This window comes from Protopterus annectens, chromosome 13.part0, assembly GCF_019279795.1.
Source record: "Protopterus annectens isolate FY-2018-M chromosome 13.part0, PAN1.0, whole genome shotgun sequence".
Lineage (NCBI taxonomy): Eukaryota > Metazoa > Chordata > Ceratodontiformes > Protopteridae > Protopterus > Protopterus annectens.
In genome coordinates this window covers 641,147,217-641,162,345 of record NC_056747.1, presented here as the reverse complement: position 1 = coordinate 641,162,345, position 15,129 = coordinate 641,147,217, and the positions used below count along the sequence as shown (strand labels likewise).

The 15,129-nt window shown below is 39.0% G+C and overlaps 1 protein-coding gene across 1 annotated transcript in view; it reads left to right on the top strand.

Annotated features, from left to right (window-relative positions):
- SPATA22 (spermatogenesis associated 22) overlaps nt 1–14,518 on the top strand; it is a 1,591,573-nt gene extending 1,577,055 nt beyond the window's left edge. Inside the window, exon 8 of the mRNA XM_044054327.1 lies at nt 13,994–14,518. Within this exon, the coding sequence (XP_043910262.1) occupies nt 13,994–14,185 (192 nt within the window). The 3' untranslated portion in view covers nt 14,186–14,518. The remainder of the gene's footprint in view (nt 1–13,993) is intronic.
- Nucleotides 14,519–15,129: the final 611 nt, after the last annotated feature.

Here is a 15,129-nt window from a genome sequence, read left to right as displayed (position 1 = left end):
GCAAGAGGGATTTAATGTAGTGGATTCAGTAAGAAGAAGTTGTAGAAGGCCATTTATTCATCCCCTCTCAGCCCAAGGTTGTTGTGACCACGGATGCTTCCCAGCTGGGTTGGGGGGGGCCTTACCTGGGAAAGACAGTCCAAGACACATGGTCCCCAAACAGGCCATTTTGCATATCAATGCTCTATAGTTGAGAGCAGAGCTTTTAGCATTACAGGCCTTTCAGAATTGTGATTCAAACAGACAACATTTCATTGATTTGGTATGTAAAAAAACAAGGGGGATCTAGCTCTTACCCCCTGTGTTGAGAAGCACTCAAGGTTTGGTAATGGGCGATCTCTTCCAATCGCTTTCTTATAGCAATGCATATTCTGGGGAAGTCCAATGTATTGCCGGTCAAACTGATCCCACTATCTCATGAGTGATCCCGCAACAAGAAAGTGGCAGAATTGATTTTCCAACAATGGGACCAGCCTTACCGTTATCTTTTTGCATCTCCCCCGAACAACTGCAGCAGCTACTTTGTCCTAATTCCCCCACAGGGAGAATCACCGATGGATGCTATTCTCTACAAATGGCCCTTTTGTCTACTTTATGCTTATCCCACAATTCCTTTAATTCCAAAGTTCCTACAGAGAGCTGCCAGGCTGAAGAGCAAAGTCATCCTCATTGCACCTTTTTGGCCTCAGCAGATTTGGTTTTCCTTCCTATGGCCTCATTTAATTCATCATTCCTGGATTTTGGACCCCCCAATAGACATGATTCATCCGAACCTTCCCAATCTCAAGCTGATGGCTTAGTTTCTCCATTTCCAGTAATAACCAGACAACTTATGCTCTTGTCTCCTGTTTGCCACATTTTATCTTCCCTTAAACCATCTACAAGGAAACTCTATGCTAGTAAATGGAAAAGATTTGTATACTGGACACTTCAAAATCATATAGAACCCTTTTTTGTCCTGATTCATAGCATTCTTGATTTCTTGACGCTACTTTTTAATCAAGGAGCCAGTTCTTCAACAGTTAAAGATCAGTGGCAGCAATTTCTAATTTCCATATTGGATCTGATAGTTCTTCACTCACTTCTCATAAACTTTGTAAAACTTTTTTGTGAGGCACACTTCTTTTAAGACCTCTGGGCGGCCGCGGTGGTGCAGCGGTTAGCATTCAAAGCAAGAGGCTCTCCGGTTCAATCCTCGGCTGGGGTGCCTTTTGTGCAGAGTCTGCATGTCCTCCCTATGGTCGCGTGGGTTTCCTCCAGGTGCTCCGGTTTCCCCCCCCACATCCCAAAGACATGCTGTAGGTGGATTGGACACTCTAAATTGGCCCTAGGTATGTGTGCGTGTGTGTGCCTTCTGTGGAAGGTTGGGCGCTGGGCTGGCAACATGACACCATAAAACTCCACTGCCAATCATGAGCAGACAGGTGATCAGCTGTGGCAACCCCTAACTGGGAAAAGCCAAAAGAAGAAGAAGAATACTTCCTTTAAGACCTCTGTTTAAAGATTCTACTCCTCCATGGGATCTAAATCTGGTACTGCATGCCTTGGTCTATCCACCCTTTGAACCTGCATATGACTGTGATCTTAAATTTCTTTCTTGGAAAACTTTATTTTTGTTGGCCATTACTTCTGCCAGACGAGTTTCTGAAATTCAAGCCTTGTCTGTAAAGCCGCCATATCTAATTTTTCATATAAAGATAGGGTTATGTTATGAACTAATGCATCCTTTTTGTCCAAAATTGTATCAGAGTCCCATATTAGCCAGTCCATCAATTTACCAGTTGTCTTTCCAAATTATTCAAACAAAGGCAAATATTTATTACATTTATTGGATGTTCATAGGCAACTGTGCTTCTATTTACATAGAACAAAGGACATCAGAACTATGGATCAGTTATTTGTTTCAATTGAGAATGTGAAACTGGGTAAACCAGTGTCCAAAGTCACTCTAGCTAGATGGCTTACTGGCTACATCTTCTTTATTTACAACAAATTGGGGATTCCTTTACCAAAGCAGATACATGTTCATTCAAACAGGTCCATAGTAACTTCCTCTGTTTTTCATTCAAGAGCTTCCATGGATGAAATATGTGCAGCAGTAACTTGGGCTCCCCCTATACTTTTATCGGGTCTATATTACATTACCGAATGCTTAAAAAAGTGAACGGTGATTAATCGACCCTATGTAAGCGAAAGCTTACAATGTTGAACTGTCAGAACAGCATTTTTTTCCCGTTCCACCAACAAAAAAAAAAAGAAAACACTTTAAACATTACATTAAGTGGGGGGCTTTGCCCCCACACCCCCCAAAGTGGGGGGCTGTGCCCCCCACACACCCCCTGCTTAAATATACCAACTCCAAGATTGCACTACAGTGCCACAAATGACAAAGTAACGAAGCAGCCAAGCAAATTCTTTCCCAGGGAAAGAATTTGCTTAAAATCCGCTTCAATGTTTTGCCTTTTCAGTCTTTTAAGTTCGACCAAGACTCATTTGAAAGAATGCATCTTCAGTCTTGTAATAGGAATCCCTTTTATCACTCATTACAAATTGGATTTGATATCCAGAGGTAAAGCATCATTTGACTAAATGGTGCTTAGGAATATCCTTCCTTGAGTCTACCCTGGGATTTAGGTAGCTGAGGACTCTGTCTCATCCGTTGAGGACAGACTAAAAATTGACAAAATCAGATAAAGATGTTATGTACTTACCATAACGTTCCATCTATGTGGTTCATTTTCATTCTTCCTCAACTCCCCACCCACCAACTCCCATCTGTATGATTTTTTTGAAAGAGTGAGTGGATATACATATAAAAAAATTGATATACTTCAACCATGATAAAGCTCCAGATATAGCCTTGTCTAGACTTTTTTATATGTTTACATTTATGTCTATATGTATAAAAATAATTTCTTTATGATACAGCCAGCAATCAAGATCTGAAGTAATTGGGGTTGGTGTTTTCTGGGTAAGGGAGAAGCTTGAGAGTTCTAGATTGCCACAAGCTTTTGCAATGGCCAAGTCAAATCCGACAGTTCGGGTCCAAACCCATCAGTTGAGGAAGAATGAAAATGGACAACACAGATGGAATGTTATGGTAAGTACATAACTTCTTTTTCTGTTTAATGTTAGGCCCCTTAGGGTTATAAATTTGGCAGCCTGGTGAGGTTGAAGCATGGAGATTGAACTCAGGCACTCATGCTCCTACTGAATCTGCTGAGCATCATGTCTTTTGCATGCTTGAGAATGTGAGTGTTGTGGCAACCTTTGAGAAACCAGTAAGTTGCAGATTCACCACATGTTCATGGATCTACTGGTATCCAGTCCCTGTTAGCAAACCTTGAACTGGTGGATAGTCTTATAATTGTCAGGTGGGTCTCTTCTTAAAGCAGCTAAACCTTTCTTATGGATTGATAAAAATTACTTCACTGGTGATGGGTGAATCCCATCTTGGATCTTTCATGGTTCAAGAGAAATGGGATTTCTACCAGCTGGAACAAAGCACAGCCCTTCTGGTCTTCAGGATTCTGGAGAGAATCTTGCTTCTGAGGCCTTTTTGTCAGGAAAAAAGGCCATTGTATGGAGCTAAACAAACAACATGGGATATGTCTTGTTCTGATCTTCTTGAAATTAGTAATTTTGAAGATGAACCTGTCTGCTAACCAGCACCTACCAGAATGTAATTATATGCTTTTTTTCTGCTCAGATCAGCATGAAAAGAAGGAATTCATGGTCAATGCCCTCTCCTGCCTATGGAAAAGTTAAATTCTGCACACCTTCTACTGTCTTTCTGATTCCACATTTCATCTCAAAATTCAGATAAGGAAGCACAAAGTGTATTACCTACATCCCCTGGTGACTAAGAAGGGCATGGCTTCAGGCCCTCAGACTCCAGGACATATGAGAAACCTACTTGATTCTAGTCGAGGTGGTTCAGCAGGGCTGGAGTTACATCCAGCTCATCCTCAAGACCTGCTTGCTGATGTAGACCACCGTTCCTGCTGGACCTTCCATGTAGCTTTTCACTTGATAGATGCTTTGTGAAAGAGGTATTCCATTTGGGAAGAACAGTATCCAGTACTGCCCCTGCTGGTTAGTTTATAAGTGGTTCTGATGTAACTCAGATGCCTTTTTGATTTTGGTCCCAGTTATTCCATCATAAAGATGAACGTGTCAGCTATTTTTGACACATGACTGTGGCCCAGCTCATTCTCGTCAAGCATTTCCTTGAAGATCATGTGCAAATATTTTTTGCACTTACCTGTAGTCATTCTCTTTCTTCAAGGATGACAGGATGGCCACCCACTCTGCAGATCCAATTTACTGGATATTCTGTTTCATTTTACTGTAATTTCCTGCTTGTAAACTTTGGCTCCACAGACTTCCGAGGGCAATACTTCCTGTCTTTGCATCATCACTCTTATTGCTTTGATGATACAAAGTTGGACTAGGTCTCTTTCCTCTGTTTGTTTTGTAAGTAAGTAAATATCACTTTAATGCTGCATACAAGCTGAGTGTAGTAGGTCCATATATTAGTAGAACAGGTTTTGCATCAGCATGTATTTTCCGGACAGAGTGAATTATAAATTATGAAACTCTTATATGTAGCATTAGTGTCCGACTGTCATCTTCAGTGATTTAATAGAAAATTGAGATTTTGATTATATAAGGTGACAGGAGATTCCATTTAGCTGGATTCGTGATCTGAACAGGTATAAATATGAGGCAAAATCAGAGGCGTTCTGCAAAAATTGTGACCAGATTTAAGGTAGCATTCAATGACATTTGGCAAAATCAGAAGCAATAAAGAGTTATGGACTTTGTGCTGCATATAATGTGCTTGGTGCCCATGAAACAGAAGCAGCCTTCACATTTGTTTCCACATAAAAGGAAAACAGAATGCACGGGAGCTTGAAGACCAGATTAACCAACAACGTGCAATTTGCCATAAATTTGAAAATTAGTCAAAAATACAAGTAAAACTGGCCTAGTCTGAAAATCCTGCCTCTGCATGCCTTTCTTCCTCTTGTTGACTAGTTAATGGGCTCTATGTCTGTAATGTGACATCAGCACATCAGCAAGGAAGCAGAACTTCCTGCTTTGTAATCAATGGGAGCAGTGTATGTTATAGTTATGGAGGGCGTTTTTTGGAAGCAATGTTCCTTAAAAAGAAAAGTAACAATACAAACTTAAAGGACAGAAGGATAGCCAAGGCAAGCAACTACTGTGGAAATGCATTTTGAGAATAGATAGGCTACTTGATTTTGTCAGTTTGCACATGATCTTTAACATTATTCTGTATCACTGTCAGCTTTTGAAGAACTCTTCCCCTCCATGGAACTTGCAACAAATGATTGAAGTATTTGCCCATCCCACATTTAAAAGTTAGATGAGTTCCTGATGTTTGTCATCTCTGTTTGCAGGATCTCAGCTGAGAGGGCACTCAAGTGCAAAGAAACTTATCTAGTCCTCTACAAAGATTGGGTGCCTGCTATGAGCAGCCTTCATTTCCTCCAAAAAGTAGTGCAGATGTTATATTGGAAACAGTCTATTTATGTCATTTTTGCACTGAGGGGTGGGGGAGATGAAGCTAGAGGTGAAAGAATCAGTATCCTGGAAGTGAATCATCAGTCAGGTTTTACTTGTGATTATATAACTTAAAAGATTGAATGGATATCGTTGCATTTTTTTGGTTTTGTTCTTTGTTTTTTTTTTCTACAGAAGAAAGGAATGGCAGTTGCCAAGCAAACTCTGTCTCTTCAGACTGTCAACTGCATCACCTTTTGCTACCAAGTAGCTCACTATATGTTGCGGAATGTTACTGACAAAAAACAATCCACCAGATGCTTGTCACATTCCAGTATTTGCTTCAATCATGTCCCCATTGTAGATTTGTATCACGGCCACTTGGTCATTAGTTCACACCTTCACCAGGCATTACATTTGGACAGTGACTCCAGAAGCTGAGCCTCCTTTGGTACCACAGTACTTCAGAATTCAGTCTTTTAAGCTCTTTCTCTTCACTGACCTCCAACGTCTTTCACCTTGGTGAATTTACTTCTTATGGTTCATCTCAGTTGTAGACTCATGAAGAATATTCTGAGAGAATCAGTTGATTTTTTTTTTCTTTGTTAAATAAGGGGTGGACTGGTCCAAAAAACATTTCCAACAGTGACCTGCATCCAAGGCATTTACATGGCATATTAAAGTTTGTACAGTTGATACAGAAATAAGAATGCTGTACTTCACATAACACTGTGCAGATTGTATAATTAATTAAAAAGCAGGATACAAACTATCATTACTAACTGCATTGAAATTGAATTCAGAAGTAGGCATGACATGTAGCAGTGACACTGAAGACAGGAGTGGAGAATTTATAACACTGTATATCAGAAGTTATCAGTAGCTAGCTGCAACTATTTATAACACAAACTGCCTATTATCTTCTAAAAGCCAGAAAGAAAATGTTTGTGTACAATAAACATTGGAGAGTTGGTGAGTTATACTAGGTATTAGATTAAATTGTGCCTTTGTAGGAGGAGTGATAATCCAGGGTGTCAAAAAGATATTCTAGCAGAATAACATAGAGTAGCACAGATCTATACTTTCTGAGATGAGGTGGTAGGAGATTACATTTAGCTGCAACTGTGGAGAAGCTTTTCTCATTGATGTCTACCCCAAAGTTAGGTCTGACAAGAGGTGGGCTATTGATGACTGAGACCGGACTTGCTAGAATGGTATTGTAAATTAGCTCACTAGGGGTAGACAATAATTATGAAGAACAAGTTTGAAGGTGTGACAGGAACGATGGAAGCCGGTAGCTTTCTTCAGGGAGAGGCAGTGGTGTGTAGAGTTAGAGGAAAGGATGAAAGCTCTTGTTCACATTTGACTGGATCATTTGTATGTGTGTGTGTATACCAACAGGGCATAATCAAGTTTTGAGAGAAAGATTCCAGTAGCTACAGATCATCTTAACTCAAAGGTAAGTAGCTTTATCTTCTAACATGCTTTGTTTAAGTACTGCATGTATTATATGTGACATCAACATGACAATGAAAGATAAAGGGGGTCAAGCAAAAGTCCAAGATACAGTAGGCTGTTGTTCTGTGCAATGGGACCATTGAAAGGATCAGCAAATATTAAAGGTTGTGCAATTTTTTTTTAATTTGTTATTTTACGCTGCCAACCAATCATCAACCCTATCAAAATTATATGGCCCATTCATTCCCCTGTGGGTCAAGTGATTATCACTGGTCCTGCCATTCAATAAGCTATCAGCATATTTTTTTGTTATTTAAACTTAACCTCTCCCCATCAATACTTCATGTGGCTGTTTGCAGATGCAACATCCCTGCACTTCTTTCCCTTGCAGGTATGCATGTTTCCTCACATAGTTCATGAAGACACCCTGCAAGTGTGGCTTGGCAGAGCCAAGCACACATCCTGACTTATCTGCTGCATGTCATGTACCTTTCTGTCTAGTGGATGCTGGTATTGCAGTGAATTGACCCACCTCCTTCCTCCTAGGCTGGAAAGCTGGTATTGTCTGCTCACTCATATCCTCCTCTTCGTATCCCCTCCAGCACTTGTGCTACTAATTGATCTTGCATTATCTAAGTCACAGTCATGGAACTAGGTTTAGGGACCTGTAAGTCTCAGTCATGGAATCATGCCAAAAAGCTTACAAGAGAATTTGTTAATATTAATTATGAGATGGCTTCTTTGAACTTAATCTTAGAATTTTAAGAAATCATTCTGGAGTTATGTTTGAAAGATGAGGAAACAGTGCTGGTTTTATGTATGATTATATTTTTTTTATAAATTATTATAAGACAGTGAGGGATAGATTTAGGGGTCATTTATGAACACAGAACACATTAGGGAACTAAGAATTGTTCCTTGAGGAACTTCTGATATAAATGTGCTAGGGTGAGAGAAGGCGCTGTTACTGGCAATTTCAAATATTCTATCTTAAAGACATCTGTTCATCCAGGCCCAGACTACAGGATCCTCACCAAGTCTGAACACTTGGAGTTTTTGAGTAGGTGGTGTTTCATGGATTCAGGGATTCTTTTCACATTAGTGATGAGACTTCCAGTTAGTTTGCCTTGGACTATATTGGTGAATATGTTGTCTGTATTGGAGCAGATTTTAGTGAGAGTATTGAAGTCCTTATAGAAACCATTCTGGGACTAGGAAAACAGGCAGTTTTTGTACAATCCACTAGCTGTCTGTAGATCTTTTTCTTATGTCTTGCAAGATGTCAAATAATGACAGAGCTTGAGATCTTGTTCTGTTAATGAGTTTGTGCACTTTGGTGAAGGAAAGATTAAATATGTGAGTAATGAGATTATTTGAAATGAGAGTTTTAAAAAATAAGGGAGAATTAGGGCAGCCTTAAGGTTAGAAATAAAGCTTATTTTTGCAGTGTTTGTTTATAGCTCAACATGTAGTCATTTGAAGTGAAAGAGAAAGATATTAGGAGCTGAAATTGAGTTAGACTGTAGTTACTGTTAGATAGTTGGACTGGGTTACTTGTAATTAAAATGAAATGAAATAGGAGTGTATAGAGTAGTAGTTAATGTATAAGAAGACCCACTTTGGTGAGACAGAAATACAGATTCACTGTCCTCCATATGCTGGGACTGCCCCTGCATCCAAAGGCTACTGTTGGATTTCCCTGCAAGCTGAGAGTTTTTTTCTGTATGTTAGTTGTGAACACTTGTGTGTCACATCATTTTTCTTTCTTCATTTGCAGAAAAGTTACTTGGCTTATTTATTTGGAATGAACTTGCATGCTAGGGGGCTGGGAGTGGTCTCCTAATATGGACACATGACACAACTGCATGCAACATAGTAGGGCACAACATACTGATGAATCTGAGAGCTTTAATACAATAAATAATGCAATTCCGCAGTGGTACAGCGGTAGCATTGTTACCTCACAGCAAGAGGTTCTCCCGTTCGATTCTCGGCTTGGCTTGGGAGTGCCTTCTGTGTGGAGTCTGCATGTCCTCCCCATGGTTGGGTAGCATTCGAAAGACATGTGGGTGTAAATGGGCATGCCTTCATTGAAGGTTGAACGTCAAGCTGGCACCTTGGCATTTTGTAAAAATCTACTGCCAATCATTAGTGGACCGGAGTTCCGCTGTGATGACCCCTTACCAGGAAAAAGCCAAACGTCAAACAACAATACAATAAATAATGCAACCAGATATAGACCCATTAATGATGATTAATGATGGTCCCCTAACAGAGCAACTTGATTGTGTTTTCTTTTGTTATGATAACTATGGCAAAGTACAAGCAGCAGCGAGATCACATTCTACTGAGAAACAAACTACATCAGAAGCCAATTTTAAAATGTTTACATACAAGTTTAAGGTGTAGTTGCTTCTTCCAAGAGGTATCCTTATTTTTAAGCACAACATACTAGATTCTCTTTCTCAGGGCAGGACAGGTTTTGCAAGAGCTGTTTTAAATGGGTTTCTGTGACATTCTTCCACTACCCTGGATTTTTAAAGAGTGCTGCTGTAATAGCTCTTCTTTAAGTAGGATAATATACTTGGGTGGGACACTTACCTTTTTTCCAAACATCTTTATTAATTTTTCACATATAACAAAGGCAGTCTTACATTTATATAAATGAAAATCATACAAAATGATACCACTTTAGTTGCAGTTTACATGACAGACACCACTGAAACAACTGTAATTGAAAACATTATACATCACATATAAACCAGTTATTGTCAGTTAAGTATTGTATAGCTCATTCAAATCCTGCCTGTTAAACCTCTTTCCTGCTCTGCATATATTGTTCCCACAATTGCCATTTTTCCTATGTAGTTTGCTCCTTCCCTTTTCTTAAGATCCCAATTCCAGTTGTTTTATCTCTGTTATTATATTGACTACTTCTATTAAAGTTGATCTAGACTTTGATTTCCATTTTCTAGTAATTGCTTTTCTGGAAGCCACCATAATTAGACTCAGCAAGGCTTTACTATGTGTAGGCAATTCCAATTCTGTAGCATAACTTAAAAAAAATAAATAAATCTTCCCAGTCAGTCCAATCTGCTCATCCACCATCTCTGACAGAGCGATCTGCAGGGAAACCCTAAAGTCTGCCAGCTCATTACACTCCCAAAACATATGTTCCCAGCTGCCTCTTTCTTGCCCATCAAACTTCCAACATTTGCTCTTCACCTGAGGAAAATTTATTTGGAGTCCACTTGGGGTATAAAAATACCCATGTAAATGCTTCCAGGTAAAAATCCTAAATCTTCTAGACTAAATCCTGATGGTCAGTAATGCAATGGAGATAAATTCCAATTCAGAGACATCGTAAACAATGCAAAACACCTCATTAGTGGCTGATTACCATGCCTCTCCATTGAACACAACACTACACTGCCAGACCTGACCTACTAGTGTTCTCCCTACTCCCTAACAGCCCATACATTGTGTTTGCAAACAAACTCCTCCCTGCAAATACACACACACACACACACACACACACACACACACACACACACACACACACACACACACACACATACACACACACACACACACACACACACACACACACACACACACACACACACACACACACACACACACACACACACACACACATACACACACACACACCCAGACTCATGATGCTGTAGCTACCCCCTGTAATGTGATCACCCAGGCAGACACACACACACACACACACACACACACACACATTCATTCAGCCTCATTCATGCCCCTACTGAGAGGCACAGGCACAGAGAGGTCCACACACACACACACACACACACACACACACACACACACACACACACACACACGCACACACACACATACACAGACTGACATACCCTTACTCCCACAGATTTGCTGGATTTACCTGTGCAGTGAGTGCTCCCATAGAAGTCAATGGGTGACTGCTGTCAAAAGACAGTATTCACTTTTTCCTCCTATAATTAAATTTTAGTTGGCAGAGTGATTACCTGAATCACTTGGCCAAGTAAAGCAGGCTCCATGAACATTTCTGTGGCGAGTACATAACTAATTAAAATTAGCTAATTCTCTAGGGTGCCATATCAGCATACAGCTTTGCCGCTTTGCCTGTAACACTGCTCTCCATGCTAAGGCCCCCATGAGAAGGAACAGTAGGAAAACAAAATATATATATATATATATATATATATATATATATATATATATATATATGGTTCACTATCAAAATTTCAAACCGTACTCCGTCGACTGTACTATCGTCGAACACGGAAGTTCGAAAACGGTAATATCGATGTCAAAAAAAAATCTAGGAATGGGTTTTAACATGGGTCAAGGTAGGTGTTCAGTATTATTCTGAACTACAAACATCTCCCCTACCTCGACCCATGTTAAAACCCATTCCTAGATTGTTTTTTTGACATCAGTATTACCATTTTCGAACTTCCGTGTTCGACGATAGTACAGTCGACGGAGTTGTGTAAATTCACTGGTTAAGCATTTTGTAAAGTTTACAGTTCTTCTTCTGTGACATCTCACTTTGTAAGTCATAGACTTCTATGGTGAGTTCTGTCTTTAAAGGTGAAGGCAGTAGAAATAAAGTGGAACAAGTGTCTTTTTTCAAAGTCTTGTACGCAGTCAATGTAACTGAAGTCAGGTATGAACAGGATGAAACTGTAGCTGAAACTCTTGATATGTCAGGGAAATTTCATACCAATAAAGGACAGAAAAGAAGTACGAGTATCAACATGCATTTTTTTAAATGTTATAATATTTCTTTCTTGAAAATTTACTGATAAGATGAGTATTGCACAGAGCCACAATAAGAAGTGAATGTACAACTGGTTAACCATAAGCCTGATAAAATTAATTAATGAGAAAACAGCCTTCTAAACATGTAGGTGAAATATATAAATATAATTTTTGCAGGGGGCATGACCCCCATATGTGGGGGACTTTGAGTCCACGATCTCTTACTTAAATATGGTGAATCTACCATCACACAACTTAAAAAAAAAAAATAGAAACACATTGCAAGGGTGAAAACAGGAGCCATACATATTATGCTAAGATCTAGCAGTACACAAACAACAATAAAAACAGCCAGGGACTATTCAATTCTAGAAATCGGGAAAGGAAATATTACATTTGAAGAGACTGTAGTAATTAAACAGTACTCCTGTCATACCTTACTCAACTGTTCTTCTGCTAATGAGTAGATGTGACGGAAAGCTTTGCTTACCATTTATGGCAAGGAACCTTAGGTAACTTTATCACCTTTAGGATATGGAGCAGTTGTTCATATTTATGGTACTTTCCACAAGAGCACCTGGCTGGAAATGTACTGTTTCATGTGACTAAAGCAGCAAGGATTCTCTTGTTTAATACGTTAGTGCCCTACTTGTAGAGAAACTAGATTTCCATTTGCAATGTTACTGGCCCAAGTTTCATAATGAACTCAGATTGCCAGGGACCAGCCTTGCAGAGAAGATTTTGAGTATAGGTTCATAGGTTCATAGGTAGGTGCTAGGCTATTGGCCCTAGGGCCTATATAAGCCTAGCCAAAAAGGTACCCTGGATTTCACCACCCAAGAAAATTATTTTCCTGTGCCTTTGTCGAGCAGAGCATAACAGTTCTTATTTTTTTTCTTTGTAGGAAGAATATGGGTAGGTATTACACACACCCCTATGTTGCAGACAAATAGTGTAATATAAATGTGTATGCATTTAGGCTAGGGGCAGATGCTGAGGTCATCATATCATAAGAACAGTAAAAATGAACAATGGCTTATTTTGGGTTCTCTGTGCTTCTTCCCCAGCAAACCCCAGGCATGAGTACTGTGGCTGTCTGTGGGGTGTGCCATAAAATTATCTTGTTGGTTCTTTATTAATGGCTGTTAATTCCACTAAAAAATATCTGCTGACTGTAGCAGGTGGTGGTAGTATTAATGGCAAAGAACTCAAGATGTCACAAGTCAAAAGGGTTGAGATGTGATCAGGAAGTGCATGCTAAAAGGAATCTCATCTATGCATTATAAAGGATTCTAATTATGAATTTCAGAATTGTTACAGAACCTATGATAACACCAAAAAATTGTCTGAATGATTGAAAGAAAGCTGTTATTGGTGGTCCTGCAACAATTCTAAGATTCATTTTGCATTTTTGTTGTTGTAAGTGGTTGTTTCTTTTACAAAGGATTGTAATCAGTTATACCATTTTTATAATGTATGCCATACAAAGAATATTTTAACTTTTAGAAAAATTATGCAACTGAATTATAAAAGCATTTGAAGTGTGTTTACATTGACTGTCTCTGTGGTGTAGATAAATGGAGCCCTGACTATGTCCCAGATTATCCAGGTATGATAACAATGTATGGGGGGGTTACATGTAAATGGCTAAGGTCAGTTCACTTATTATAGTGGGAGAAGGAGTAAGAAGGAGTAAGTTTAAGTCCTGCTGAAGGAACACCATGTAGGTGCAGGAAGGCACAGTACTTTCCTCCTGTGTAAAGGGGAGGGGTGACGTGGATAAAGAGTGCGTGCATTCCAGCTGAGCACTATAGGTTTGTAGAAGTAGGTATTTGCAGAAGCTTGACTTATCCAGAAACTGCACCATACCTGCTATTTGAAAGGTAGGGACTGTTAGGAATACCAAAAGTCTCCTAAGCTCCCATAAATGACACCTGCTGTCCCCTGCTGTTACCTCTTGACACAGGCAACTGGAAACATGGTTCAGTTGTCATTGAAGATGGACAGTGGCAATGTAGTTAATGTTTCTGGTTTGAATGGAAAATGCTCCTGTTAAGAATTTTAATGTTGAAGCCTAGCAACAGTGTACTGATTTAATTTACTTGCAGAACCATTGGCATGATGAAACTATGGATAAGGATTTTGTGTGCTCTTTTGCTTTGGTCAGTGTAAGGAAGAAGTTAATAACTGATTTTTTTAATCAAATACATTCTATTTTAAACAGGATCGTGATCTTCCAAGGCTGATTAGAGGCCAGATTCACAGATGTGTGGGCAGCTATGACAAGGAAAGATATCTTTTTAAGTGTGTATCAGTAAGGCCTGCTTCGACTGCAGAAAAAGCAGTGTTCCAGAGGTTTATAGCAGCCACAGATGCTGAAATGCGAAACTATGTTAAAGGACTGAGTGAAATTTGAAAATATGTTTGCAGTAATTCAAATTCAAAAGTGATGCATGCAGTTTATTAATAACATGCAGTTTAGCAGTTGTGCAGGTTTTAAGGGATGGCAACACAGACTGATTAAAAAATCTTTTTTGAGTCATGGTTCATATTTCCATTGTGAAAACTGCAGTGGTTGTTTTATTCTGTTGTATAGACATCCCATTTTGTTTGGTTTTGTAAAATGTTCTTTCCTAGTTTGTGCCTTTGATATTTTACAGGCTTGACACCAGATAATCATCTCTAAGTGTGTGTGTATGTTTGTGTGTGTGTGCATGTGTGTTTGTGTGTGTGCACGTGCATATGCGTGTGTGTGTGTGTGTGTGTGTGTGTGTGTGTGTGTGTGTGTGTGTGTGTGTTTGTGTGTGTGTATACTTCTTGTAGTAGATACCACTGAAAGTATAGACCCTCATTAGCAGCCACTAGCAAGGCTATTAAAAAAAGTTATAAATTAATTACCCTGTTATAATAGGTCTATGTCTTGTAAAAGTATTCTTTGTTTCATTGCTTTCACCAACAAGCAAGAATAAGTTAAGTAAAATATGTGTGATACAAAAAATAATTTTTAAACTGTCAAAATAAATAATGTTAACTAGAGCAATATGTGTTTTTGGAAACAAAATACTATTAGGTGGTATTGTAAGGCCAATATATAATGATAATTAATATAGTTGTGTAAGAATCTGATGTGATACTGAATGTCATTTCCATAGCAACTGTGATACTGTTTATTTCCTTAAATGACACAGTCATCTTTGTTAAGATTTACAGTTGTTTCCCAAGGGTTTGTTTTGACAGTTTTGTGGTGGATTTGCAACATCGATTCCTATCAGGAACTTAAAGTAGTGTTATACAGTGGCAAATGAAGAAGTCAACAGAGTTGTATTCTGTTATAGAAATGTTACCATTCCTACCTTAAGT